This window comes from Pelophylax lessonae (genome assembly GCF_965119305.1).
Source record: "Pelophylax lessonae genome assembly, chromosome: 5".
Classification (NCBI taxonomy): domain Eukaryota; kingdom Metazoa; phylum Chordata; class Amphibia; order Anura; family Ranidae; genus Pelophylax; species Pelophylax lessonae.
Window position 1 is genome coordinate 397,279,162 of NC_138772.1, and position 14,905 is coordinate 397,294,066.

Genomic DNA, 14,905 nt, shown 5'->3' on the forward strand with positions numbered 1-14,905 from the left:
CTGATGATAAAAACTCTTATCAAGTATTACCACTCCTCCTCCTTTGTCTGCTGGCCTTAAAATAATTTCTTTCCTCTTTTCCAAGGATTCAAGGCCTTCAATGATGTGCCTACAGCTATTTTGGACCTTTTTGTTGGGTATCAACTCTTGCAAATCCTCCAACACTGAATTTTTAAACACTTCAACGTAATGGTTATTACTTACTTTGGGGTTCATGATAGATTTATTTTTAAGACCACTGTTCAACATGCCCCCTCCATTTACATTACTTATAGAGGTAATTGAGTTATTCAAAAAGTGCTTTTTCAAGTTTAACTTTCTAATGTACTTATGGGTGTCAATATATACATTGAATTTGTTTAAAGCGCATTTAGGTGCGTTTAGGTGCGAGGGGATATATTATATATACTACCGTTTGGTGATATTTATTATATATCTTTTTTATCCACTCGCAATCTCCCACAGCTGAGAGAGGACAGACGGCTGATGTAAACACAGCCGTTTGTCATTCTCCCTGAAGTGATCACAGAGGCTATGTGATCCTGCTATATAGGATCGCATGTATCTGTGATGACTTCACAAGCCACGCCCCTAGGGACACATTTAACCCCTTGATCACCCATACTGTTAACCCCTTCCCTGCCAGTGTCATTTTTACAGTAACAGTGCATATTTTTAGCACTGATTACTGTAGTAATGTCACTGGTACCCCCAAAAGTGTAAAAAATGTCAGTTAGGGGTCCGATCTGTCCGCCGCAATATATGAAAGAGGGGTTGGCCGGTATTGCCGGGCCCAATACACGATCTTTCAAGAGTAGAGGCCAATGTTTTCTAAAAATGGCCTCAACACTCTTATAATCACCAGAAAAATCGGATAAAAAACTCCATTCCTTGATTTTTTCTGTAGTTTTAATTTTATTTTGTAAACAATTTGACCTGGGTATATCCAAAATATTCCTAATCTCTTGATCCAAGATATCCTCTCTATACCCTTTTTGTAAAAACCTGTCCTTAACCACTTACCGCATACTAACGTACCCGTACGTCGGGTAACTTTGCGGGGTTATACCGGGATGATGCCTCTAGCTAGACGCATCATCCCGGTACCGTGGTTTGAAGCCGACGGTCTGCTTTCCGTCGGTAATGACCGATGCGGCTCAGGAGCCGCTCGATCGATACCCGGGTGAGCGGGAGGGGACGTCCCCCCCCCTCCCGCCGCCTTCCGTGGCTTTGCTCGGGGGTCCCGTCCCACCGGGAGCCCCGAGCCCCCAGCCGGCACGTCCGCCGGCTGGATGGAGTCCCAATGAATGCCGGAAACGGCATAGATCGGGTCTCCGATGACGTAACCCGGAGGCGGCGTCCATGATGTCACTTTCGGGTTACTGTGCTGCAAAAGGCGGCAGATTTGAAAAACGGCTGTATGCAAAAATGCCGTTTTCGGCGTTTTGCATACAGGGAAGTGTAGTGAAGGGGTCTAGGGTCTTTTAGACCCTCGATCCCTCCATAAAGTGTACCTGTCACTACATATTGGTGTCACCAGGGATGTTTACATTGCTTGTGACAGCAATAAAAGTGATCAGATTTTTTTTTTTTAAAAAAACCTGTAATAAAGTTAAAAAAAAAGAAAAAATAAATAGGAAAAAAAAAATAAAAAATCTTAGCCGCCCTGTCACCGTTAGCTCGCGCACAAAAAAAATACGTCGACCTGTGAATTAAATCGCTGTTCAAACCACACATGTGAGGTATCGCCGCGATCGCCAGAGCATGGGCAATAATTTAAAAAAAGAGCTACACTCTAACTCTAAACTGGTGACCGTTAAATAAATTTAAAGCGTTGCAGATTGAGATCTCTATTGACCGTAGTTTGTCGCCATCCCACGGGGGGGGCGCAATTTTAAACCGTAACATGTTGGGTATCTATTTACTCGGCGTGACATCATCTTTCACAATATAGAAAAAAATGGGCAAACTTTACTGTTTAGTATTTTTTAAATGCAGTTAAATGTGATTTTTCGAATTTTTTCCAAAAAAATGGCATTTTAAAGACCGCTGCGCAAATACCGCGTGACAAAAATTTTTGCAATGACCGTCATTTTATTCTCCAGAGTCTTTGCTAAAAAAATACATATAATGTTTGGGGGTTCTAAGTAGTTTTATAGGAAAAAATACTGGTTTTAACTTGTAAAAAAAAGTGTCCGAAATAGGGCTGGGGCTTAAGTGGTTAATTATTTCGGATTGCAACACAAAATCCTGATCAAACGTACAATTACGCCTGACCCTCATGAATTGGCCCCTTGGTGTGTTTTTTAACCATGTGGGGTGGTGGCCACTCATGATGGACAGGTAACTGTTCCGATCGGTTTGTTTAAAATAAACTTTTGTTGCAAATCCATTCAAATGTCTAAAAATAGTGACGTCTAAAAATTGAATACTGGTTTTATCCCAATGAAACTCCAACCTAATATTATTGGAGTTTGAATTTAAATGGGTCATGAATGACAAGAGAGATTCTTCAGAGCCCTCCCAAATAAACAAAATGTCATCTATAAATCTTTTATAAAATCGCAATTCCTGCTTGTGCTGATTAAAAATAAACTTATATTCACACTCGGCCATGAAGATATTTGCCAAATTGGGGGCAAATTTTGCCCCCATGGCAACACCTGTCTTCTGCCTGTAAAAACAATTGTTGAACCAAAAGTAGTTGTGGGAAAGACAGAAATCAAGAGACCGTTTAATAAATCTCTTTTGCGCAAACGTAATTTCTTCCCTTTTGCTCAATGCCTAATTTAGGGTCAGGATGGTATCATCATGTTGGATGATGGTGTAAAGTGAGGACACGTTGGCCGTCACCAAGAAGGCCGACGAGTCCTCACTCAACGACACATCACCCAACGAAACCAACAAATCCTTTGTGTCCTTCAAAAAAGCTCTAGTGGTAGTGACACTCGGTTGCAAAAATGTATCAAGGTATTGGCCGAGCCTTGCGGATACGGAACCAATACCGTTAACTATAGGTCGTGCTGGAGGACAATTAACGTCCTTATGTATCTGAGGGAGCGTGTATATTGTAGGGATTCTACACACACTCGTCAAATATCTATTCTCTTTTTTAGTCAGGGCATACGTACTATAACCAAAATCAACAAGACTCCTAAGTTCTTCATCGAACCTTGAAGTTGGGTCAGACGGTAACCTGGTGTACGTGTTCACATCATTTAACATATTGGAGAGTTGCTGATGATAAAAACTCTTATCAAGTATTACCACTCCCTCTCCTTTGTCTGCTGGCCTTAAAATAATTTCTTTCCTCTTTTCCAAGGATTCAAGGCCTTCAATGATGTGCCTACAGCTATTTTGGACCTTTTTGTTGGGTATCAACTCTTGCAAATCCTCCAACACTGAATTTTTAAACACTTCAACGTAATGGTTATTACTTACTTTGGGGTTCATGATAGATTTATTTTTAAGACCACTGTTCAACATGCCCCCTCCATTTACATTACTTATAGAGGTAATTGGGTTATTCAAAAAGTGCTTTTTCAAGTTTAACTTTCTAATGTACTTATGGGTGTCAATATATACATTGAATTTGTTTAAAGCGCGTTTAGGTGCGAGAGGATTGTTGCAAGACCTTGTATAGAGATGGACGTTTTTATGTGAAAGGACTGTTTTTGTGAAAGCATTCTATAGATATATTTGAAACGTTCAAAAGGACTCTTTACCTTTGCGTATCATTTTAAATTATATGTGAGCTATCTGCGCTACTGATACGGATTTCGTGATCCCATCTGGGATTTTGATTTAAGTATTTTGCCAACAGATTTTCTTTTTTAAGTAGCTGCGATAGGTCTTTAACAAGACTCATTGGATGAATTCAATTTATTTGTGCGCAGGGGATATATTATATATACTACCGTTTGGTGATATTTATTATATATCTTTTTTATCCACTCACAATCTCCCACAGCTGAGAGAGAAGGACAGACGGCTGATGTAAACACAGCCGTTTGTCATTCTCCCTGAAGTGATCACAGAGGCTATGTGATCCTGCTATATAGGATCGCATGTATCTGTGATGACTTCACAAGCCACGCCCCTAGGGACACATTTAACCCCTTGATCACCCATACTGTTAACCCCTTCCCTGCCAGCGTCATTTTTACAGTAACAGTGCATATTTTTAGCACTGATTACTGTAGTAATGTCACTGGTACCCCCAAAAGTGTAAAAAATGTAAGTTAGGGGGCCGCAATGTTGAAGTCCCCCAAAAAATCGCAGATCGCCGCAATTACTAGTAAAAAAAAAAAACAATAAAAATGACATAAATCTTTCCCGTAATTAGTAAACGCAATAACTTTTAGACAAACCAATCAAAATACGCTTATTGTAATTTTTTTTTTACCAAAAATATGTAGCAGAAAATAAATTGGCCTAAAATGTTAAAAATTTTGATTTTTACTTTTTTTTTTTGAGAATTTCAAATAAAAGAATGTGAAAAATATTGTTCTTTTCTCAAAATTGTCGCTCTTATAGAAATAAAAAAAAAAAAACAGGTGATCAAATACCACCAAAAGAAAGCTCTATTTGTGGGGAAAAAAGGACGTCAATTTCCTTTGGGTACAGCGTCACACGACCACGCAATTGTCCGTTAAAGTCACGCAGTGCCGAATCGCAAAATATGGCCTAGTCATTGAGCAGCCAAATCCTCCGGTCTTAAAGTGGTTAACAGAGGAAAAACAATGATTTCAAGCACCACCCTCCTTTTAAAGCTTCCAGTCTGGTATTCTAACTTAATCAGCATTACAGAGTGATTTTCAGCCTTGTCTTCGTCAATACTGATACCTGTGTTAACGAAAGAATTACTGACATGAGGTCAGCTAGTCCTTTTGTGGCAGGGCTGAATTACAGTGGAAATTTTTTGGGGGGGATTACGTTTATTTTCATGGCAAAGTGGGACTTTGCAATTAATTGCAGGTCATCTGATCACTCTTTATAACATTCTGGAATATATGCAAATTGCCATCATAAAAACGGAGGCAGAAGAGTCAGACTGTGTGAAAATTATTATTTATCTCATTCTCAAAACTTTTGGCCAGAGCTGTAGAAACTTTTAATTCTCGAATACCTACACTATCATAAAATCTATGGTTTTGAGGCATCTTTTACACATTGCCAAAAGATGGTTCTCTGTCATCTGAGGTGCATTGGAGACAGACCTGCTAAGCCATTACTGATAAAGGGTATTTAAAGCTTTAAAAGCCCACTAATAAAGGTTTGGATTTTCTGTGTTTTTGGAAACACTGTGTGCAGACAGTAAGAAAGCATAAATGGACTGTATAACAGTGTGGGTTCTCATTCAGTGCCAGCTCCTAAACTGCCCCAAATTTGGCATGCCTGTGGGAGATCCATAAAGAGAAACTAAAAAGGTTTTGTCTTGTTTTATTTTATTTTTTTTTAAGTCTGAGAGTCTTATAAACTGATACTTAATTGCGTGAATGATATATTTATTTTCCAAGTATACATTTACTACAATGGATGTCTGTGACATTTTATTTTCCAGTAACACTGGACTTTCTAATAAGAAAGCCCAACATTGGATACATATTTTATGGTATTCTGTGTAAATTCTTTAGTTAAAGAGGACCTCCCCCACTGCTAGAAAATGGCAACAATGTGTAATACATTGTACATTAGTAAGTACACTTACCTATGTCCATTCTGCCTTTTTTGTTGTAATTTCTTTAGGCTGCCCCTGTGCAACCAGCCTCTCTGCTCCCATGCCCCCATTTTAAAAATGTGTGTCTTCTTGTGCATATGCATGTCTGTTCCCATCTCCCACTTTTAAAAAAAATACAGCTTGTCTGATTTTCCCAGCATTTAGTGCGTTTGGGGTCAAACGAAGTCAATGGCATCATATCGGAAAACACATATAACATGCATTTTGATGCTTGGCAACAGGTATTGTGGAACTAATGGCAAAAAGTTACAAATTGCAAACAGGAAGGCTTTTTTTTTTTTTTTTGCAGAAGAGACATGCAAAAATAAATTTACCTGCCTGTTTGCAAACTCTTTCAGAATGTACACATGTGCAGCTCAATTTACATTCTGGCACATTTACATTGTTCCGGGATGACTACACTCCTGCACATGCGTAGGAGTGATTTCATCCTGCGCCAGCTACTCAAGGTGGCCAAAGACCGGCACCTAGAAGAAGCCGGAGAGAAGATTCCAGTAAAAGAACTTGCAGGTGTCAGACAGTTGGAACAGAGGTAAGTATCTGTACTTTTGTCAGACATACACTATATTAACAAAAGTATTGAGACGGCTGCCTTTATACGCACATGAACTTTAATGGCATCCCAGTCTTAGTTCGTAGGGTTCAATATTGTGTTGGCCCACCTTTTGCAGCTATAACAGCTTAAACTCTTCTGAGAAGGCTGTCCACAAGGTTTAGGAGTGTGTCTATGGGAATGTTTGACCATTCTTCCAGAAGCGCATTTGTGAGGTCAGGCACTGATGTTGGGCAAGAAGGCCTAGCTCGCAGTTTCTGCTCTAATTCATCCCAAAGGTGCTCTATTGGGTTGAGGCCAGTCAAGTTCCTCAACCCCAAACTTGCTCATCCATGTATTTATGGACCTTGCTTTGTGCACTGGTCCAAATCATTTGGTGGAGGGAAGATTATGGTGTGGGGTTATTTTTCAGGTGTTGAGCTTGGCCCCATAGTTTCAGTGAAGGGAACTCTTAAGGCCTCAGCATACCAAGACATTTTGGACAATTTATGCTCCCAACTTTGTGTTAACAGTTTAGGGATGGCCCCTTCCTGTTCCAACATGACTGCGCACCAGTGCATAAAGCAAGAGTGGGCCAACTTAATATTTAACCATACAGACTAAGACTCAGATACCATTAAAGTTCATGTGCGTGTAAAGGCAGGCATCCCAATACTTTTGGCAATATAGTGTATCTGTGCCTTTAGTTCCGTTTTAGTAAGTCTTGCTCAATGGCTGGTAACTCTATCTATTTCAAATTCTATATTCAAAAGTACGTCATTGGGCGTCAAAACAAATGTCAATGTACATGACACATGACAACGCACCTGCTTATTGCTACAAAAAAATGTGCACACATAAATCTATATGGGCACTGAGGGGTTTCTTTCCAAACAATTACATATTCTGCAACAGCAGCACTGGCTTGTGAACTGTGAACATCTGACACATCAGCCACAGTACTGACAGCATCTGCTATAAAACCGGGAAGAGAAAGGGTCTTATTGCAGCACCTTTATAATTTTTAAATTATGAGAGATAAGATGCTTAATGTTGCTAAGTATGGATACTTTCTTGATGTGTTACAGCGTTTTCCATACATTTCTATTTAAATTTTAATTAGTGCTTAATTTTAACATCACTGACGTGATAATGTAATCAAGAAATGTTTATACTGTACATCAATAAAGAAACATAACTAAATACATATGAATTTTATTTGAATTATTTTCTTGTGAAAAGAGATACCATAAAACTATGGTTAGCATGTGTTCCTTGACTTAGGCAATTAAGGCAAAGAAAATGTTTGAAATTTTTGCATCCATGAGATGACCCTAGACTGCTCTCTCCACCCGAATATAACATGTACCTGTGAACTGTCCCTGCACAATAATTCTTTTTTTTTTGTTGTCTTATCGTCAGTTCATATAACCTTTGAGTTTATTTAACTAAAACATATTGACAAGGTGTATTTAAGGATTAAACATAATATTCTTTTAACCAATTTAGTAAGCATTTCATAAAGGAAATGTAGGGGTTGATTTTTTTGTCAAAGCTTGAATGAACAAGTTGAAGTCTAAAGCTGATTGACTACCATGCACAACTGCACCAGATTTTACACTCTGCAGTTTTAGCAAATCAACCCCATAGTGTGCTCAGCTATTAGTAACTACCCTAAACGACTTATTATCAAGGATACTGCCACATATTAAAAGCAACCCATTCCCATGGAAAACAATTAAAAAAAAAAAAAGCTTACCTTTCTAGCAGGCACTTTGATAAATCTTCACTCTTGAAGGGCTCTTGGTACCGCTGCTATTTTAAACATGTTAGATAGCGTGTCTCTTGCTGGGCAGCTAGGCATGGTAGTTCCTTTCACAGGCTGCAATCTTACTATTGTGTCCTGTAATGAAGTTAATGGCCTGCAGGAAGAACCACAGTGGCCAGCAGGAGGCACGCTATCCAAAACACTCCAACAGATGTGTTGGATAGCATTGGCACTTGCAGCTCTTCAAGAGAGTGAAGATTTCACACACAGCCAACCAAAAAGGTAAGTATACTTCTTTTACAAGGTGCCTTTGTTTAACTTTTTTTTTTTGGGCGAGTTGCTTTATTGGCTGAGCTATTTCTTTTCTGTCCACTTAAGAGACTTTAATTATGTATTTTGCAGAAATTGGAAGCCTGGTCAACCAGACAATTGGACGCCCGAAGAGGGACCTGGAGAAGACTGTGCAGGGTTAATATACTCCGGCTTGTGGAATGATTTCCATTGTGCAGATTTAAATAACTTCATCTGTGAGAAACCTAGGGACAAAGGTAAGATATGACCCCAAATACTTCTCTGGCTCCCTACTTTAATTATACAGTAAAACCTTGGTTTGAGAGTAACTTGGTTTAAGAGCGCTTTGCAAGACAAGCAAAATTTTCAAATAAATTTTGACTCGATATACAAGCGATGTCTTGATATACAAGTAGCCTCAAGTCACAGCTGAGTATAAAAGAGAAGAGAGGCACCTCTTAAGTGTAGCAATATGGTTAAATTTAATGAAGGTACAACATTTAGCAACTCACATGGTTGATGATTGGAAAAGGCACATCTAAGTATGCAGGCATCCGGGTTAAAGCTGTCCACATAGACCATCCTCCACACCGCCATCTCCGTCATCCCTTCCATGCTGCCCCTCGCTATCAGACCGCTTTACTTCAGGGTGGTCTTCCCGGTCAGGATGCCGGCGGTGCAGAAGATGGTCTATGTGGACAGCTTTACCCCGGATGCCTGCATACTTAGATGTGCCTGTTTTATTCATCAACCATGTGAGTTGCTAAATGTTGTACCTTCATTAAATGGAACCATATTGCTACACTTGGAGGTGCCTCTCTTCTCTTTGATACTCTGTAGCTCCTGCTGGATTTTGCTTCTAATCCCCTTGTGGAAGCGGCCATTTGTGGATGGACATTTTATGGTTACACAACCTATCGCAATGCTATAATCTTTTTATATGGACTATAAACTGAAGGACTTATGAATAAATGGTTGTGGAACGAATCATCTGAGTTTCCATTATTTCTTATGGGGAAATTTGCTTTGATATAAGAGTGCTTTGGATTACAAGCATGTTTCCGGAACGAATTATGCTCGCAATCCAAGGTTTTACTGTATACTGTATAGGTGTTTATTTTGCACATAAAATAGCAGCTAGTGACATTAAGGTTTTATGTTTAGCCCCTAGAGATCCTTAGATCCTAAATAGCTGTCATTACTTACACAAGCTCCCTTGGTATGGAGAACGATATGATTCAAGTATTACGTTTCTTATGTAATACGCTTAGGGGGTCTATGTATAAGAAATGTGACCAGAAGAGTTAAAGGACATACGACCAATAGAGAAAATTATCCTCACACTATAAGCTGAGAACATCTGACCAGTAGAGGAAATAATATGAGATTTCTGCATTGTGTACAATGTATATGAGCTGCATGTTGATCCACTGTTTGGAAGATACAACGAACAAATGAACGAATAGGTGTTCAGCTGAGTCGAATCTCCAACTGCAACAGGAAGTGAAACATTTAGCAGTGGTATTACTACCACTGCTAAATGTAAAAAGCTTCTGGATCAGAGCTGCTGGTTGTTATAGAGCCAGCACCCATTGGTGTCTTAACCTCCCTGGCGGTATGATTATGTCAGGAATTACATACCAAAAGCGGTACAATTGTTTTCATGGAAATTTGGCGTTATGTATTATAGGCCTACAATTCTTAGTAATTACTGACTTAAACCTGACCAAAACAAGAGTCTAGTAGACATCCCAGATGTGATAAATTTGAAACACAAACGCATGAATTATAATCGAATCAATAATATTATTTTATTATTTAATATATAATATATATAATAAAATTATATTTTTGATTAGATTATAATTCATGCATTATATATTATATATAGATATATGTGTGTGTGTGTATATATATATATATATATATATATATATATACACACATATATATATATATATATACATATAATATATAACGCATGAATTATAATTGAATCAATAATATAATTTTATATATATATATGTGTGTGTGTGTGCATATATATATATATATATATACACATATATATATATACCAGTATATATAAATATATATATATATATATATATATATATATATATATATATATATATATATATATGCATATATATATGCATATATATATATGCATATATATATGCATATATATATGTATATATATATATATATATATATATATGTATATGTATATATATATATATATATATATATATATGCATATATATATATATATGCATATATATATAAAATATAAAATGTGTTTTGTGTTTTGTGCAACGTTTTTTTTTTTTTTTTTTTTGAATTTCCCTCCCTAGTTCCACTCCCATGCAGCATTGCTGCTGCAGGGAACGAAACTAGGAAGTGATCAGACCGACGGAGGACGGAGGAGCGGCGGGACTCTCGGCTGGCGATCTCAGCAATGAGAGATCATCGCTGGATCGCCAGGAGAAGGTAAGAGAACGCTGCGCTCTCTGCACATCTACCCCCAGCGTGACTCGGGGTTACCGATCCTGCAATGAAAAATCCACCCCGAGTCACGCTCGGGATTACCGCCAAGGTGGTTAAGAGCCGATGACTCATCCTTGTGAATTTTTATATATAGACCCATTTAGAATAAAACGTAACAACTCAGCATATTTTGCATGATTATAAACCATACCTTTTGTGTGCAACAGCACCAACTAATACTTACCTGAGCCCCCTCTCTATCCAGCGATGTCCACGAATGCCTCAGCCATCCTGGACTCTTTCTCCTGATTGGCTGAGACACAGCAGCCAAGCCATTGACTACCACTGCTGTCATTCAAACTCAGTTAGCCAATCAGGCGATAGAGGGGCGGGGCCAAATGGTCGCTCTGTGTCTAAATGCATACACGAAGCTGCAGCTCGGCTCTGGTGACCCCATAGCAAGCTGCTTGCTGTGCAGGCACTGAACTGGAGGGAGGGGCCAGGAGCTCAAGCCAGGGACCCGAGAAGAGAAGGATCAGGGCTGCCCAGAGGAGGTAAGTATAACATGTTTGTTATTTTATTAGGAAAAAAAAACAATACTTTACAATCACTTTAAGTATATCAAACAAATAAAGATTGTGGGGGTGGGGGTGGAGCGTCGTGCGTGAATAGAAAGTCTTGGAAACTCCAAATAATTGAAGAACAATGATCACTTAATTAGTGTATGACAGGGGTAGGCAACCTTCAAGAGGTGGAGATCTACCTGAACAACATGGGAGAAGTCAAAGATCATCGGGCACAGTGTCACCTCCTCATACTTGATTTAAACCTCTAATTGCCATTCTACCGTGTTGCACGGCAATTATGGGTTTAAATCAGGTGGTGAGGAGGTTTTACCGCCCCCAATCCCTATCCTCTTTAGCTGCTGAGGCAGCAGCCAAATGTGTACCCATGCCCCAGCAGGAATAAAGCCCCCTGTTGCTTTTGGAGGGTGCTACCACCTGCCAATCGCGACCCATTCAAGTAAATGAGGCCACTTGGCTGCCTGCTTTACCCCTTGTTTGCTGTACTGCACACGATTGCAGGGCACTTGCAGAGATTCACTTGAATGGGTCATGCTTGGCAGATGCTACACCCATCAACCATGACAGGACTTATAACTCCTGCTGCGGCTGGAACATGTGTACACCCCTGGCCACTGCAGCTAAAGGGGATTCGGTTAGGGTAGAGGTGATAAAAACATGTCTTAACTATGGGAGTTTACCACCCCCAAGCTGCAAATGTTAACCACTTTACCGCTGCTCACTAGAGCTCTACTGCGGCAAAGTGGCTCTTGTAGGTCTGACGACGTAGACCTACGTTGCTAGACATTCCCCTCTTCCGGCGCCACGCGCGCGCCGCCAGAGGCTCGCTCCCGCTGTATTCAGTCACAGCGGGAGTCGGGCCAGGGGAGGAGCAGCGGCGATCGTCGGGGAATCGAGTCTGGAGATCCGCCCGCTTGTGTAAACAAAGCGGGCGGATCTCCTAAGTGACAGGCAGTGTCAGATTGCAGGTTTCAGCATAGCTGAACCTACGATCTGTCCCTGTGTCACTCAGTCACCTCCCCCCACACATATCCGTAAGCACCAGGCATACATTAACCCCTCCCTCTCCAATAAAATTAACCCCTTCCCTGCCAGTGTAATTTTTACAGTAACAGTGCATATTTATAGCACTGATTACTGTAGTAATGTCACTGGTACCCCCAAAAGTGTCAAAAATGTCAGTCAAGGGTCCGATCTGTCCGCCGCAATGTCGCAGTCCCGCAAAAAAAAATCGCAGATCGCCACCATTATTCGTTAAAAAAAAAAACACCAAAAACGACAGAAATCTTTCCCTTAGTTAGTAAACGCAATAACTTTTGCGCAAACCAATCAAAATACGCTTATTGCGATTTTTTTTACCAAAAATATGTAGCAGAAAACAAATTGGCCTAAAATGATAAAAAATTTCGATTTTTACATTTTTTGGGGGGGAATTTCATATAAAAATGTGAAAAATATTGTTATTTTTTCAAAATTGTCGCTGTTTATAGCGCAAAAAGTAAAAATCGCACAGGTGATCAAATACCACCAAAAGAAAGCTCTATTTGTGGGAAAAAAAGGACGTAAATTTAGTTTGGGTATAGCGTTGCATGACCGCGCAATTGTCAGTTAAAGTCGCACAGTGCCGAATCGCAAAAAGTGGCCCAGACGTAAGACAGCAAAATCCTCCGGTGGTAAAGTGGTTAATGAACCCTTTTCTGTTCTGAGCCCCCTATAAGGCTGCTAGACTCTGATGTGCTGCAGATTACCTGCAACGTGGGTGCAGCGCAATGCATCTTCAACTTTTCTGGGTTGGCTGTGCTTTGCAATAGACTTCTATTATATCCTACAAGTGTGGTGCATTTTATGAAAGCACTCCAAAACTCCTGTATTCAGAAAGTGCACCAAACCTGCAGGATATAATAGAAGTCTAAGGCTAAGTGCAGCAAACCCGCAGGGAAGCTACAGGTACATTGCAATGCATCTGCGGTGTGGGTAAACCACAGCGCATCAGTGTGAAAGCAGCCCTATACTATTATGCCCAGTGTATTGCTTCACACTGACCTGAAGATCTTTTCTTTCCTGCTGCTGGCACCCCTCTAGAGACCGCTAGCCGGGATAAGAGGTGGAGTGCAGTTGGTATCACTTCGCATGGGACAGGAGCCTGCACTACAGTGGAGGTTTTGGCTCTTGCTCCCTACTACAGATCTAACTTTACAAGTAGTCCCTCCGCATTGCACTCTGTTTGATGCCCTGGAATGACAGGTCAGCAAACCCAGACCGCGATCTACCAGTCACCTGGCCGGGATCTACTGGTTGCTGACCCCCTATGTATGACATCAAACCTAGCCCACACATTTTGGGGGATTGCCCCCTGCCCCTTCTTCAGGGCTTTAGTATTGTTAGATCTGCAGAAAGAGCAGACACTATGGGACACTGTTATCATATTAATACACAGTTTGCAGTGCCCACAACCAACTAATCTAAAGCTACCAAGGCCCTTAAGAGGTGGGAGCCTGAATCCCTGAAAGAAATTGGCCACGTCTTATGTCACATACTAACGTGATTTTTGTTCTTCAACAAAAAGAACAGACATTGAATAACAGAAAATTCAGTGAATTCCAGCAGCAGAGGTATAACTAGTATTTTTATGTCCTTGGCAGAGAATACTTAGCATTGTCTTCATCAGGGTTGCCAACCCCCCACTACTGGAGGGGAGAAGAAAGTGAAGAGCGGGGGTGGGGAGATTGATTAGATAGAGAGATGTGGGAGAAGGGAGGGAGGAAGAAGGAGAGAGGGGGGATGGAGGGTGCAGGAAGGGATGAGAAGAAGAGAGGGGGGAGAGAATGGGGTGAGCAGGGAATGGGGGTGTTCATAGAATGCTCACTTACCAATTACGGCCCCCTAGGCCGAGACTCAGGCAGTGGCTTTGTGATCAGATCTGCTGCCCACATGCCCACACAACCCTCTTTCACAGGTTGGAGTATGGGTGGACACAAGGAATAGGACGGGAGGCTGTGCAGATCCAGGTGCCATTCTGGTCTTGTAGGAAACATTGTTAGGCACTGTAAAAGGTTTTCTGAGAGTGTGACAGACAACCTGAACTGACACTTTCATCCAGCCATATTGTAATGAACAGTTTCTCTTGTCCATGGACTTTTATGGACAGGAGAAATCAGGGGTTTGTTTTACAAACTGTCCATTAAAATACAGCTTGTTGGCAACTCGTTATCATTATAGAACACACATTCTTCTCGGCTTGTTGTAAAAGTTTTATTTCCCCTGTTATTCCCCCTAGAGCAGGGCTTCCCAAACTCTTTTGGGCCGAGACCCACTTCTGAATACAGTTATTCTTCATGACCCACTTGCTTGTAATTGAATATTGTAAACCGTTACAGAATTTGTTGGTGCTATATAAATGCAAATAATAACGCATATTTTAAAGGGAGGGGGATGTAAAATTAAAAATAGAAGCTGCCATGAACTCCTGACACCGCCGGCCACCTGGTCCTCCTATGTCA

The 14,905-nt window shown here is 40.4% G+C and overlaps 1 protein-coding gene across 1 annotated transcript in view; it reads left to right on the forward strand.

Moving 5' to 3' along the window:
- COLEC12 (collectin subfamily member 12) overlaps positions 1 to 14,905 on the forward strand; it is a 220,781-nt gene that overhangs the window by 202,877 nt on the left and 2,999 nt on the right. The window contains exon 9 of the mRNA XM_082259210.1: positions 8,443 to 8,588. Within this exon, the coding sequence (XP_082115336.1) occupies positions 8,443 to 8,588 (146 nt within the window). The remainder of the gene's footprint in view (positions 1 to 8,442; positions 8,589 to 14,905) is intronic.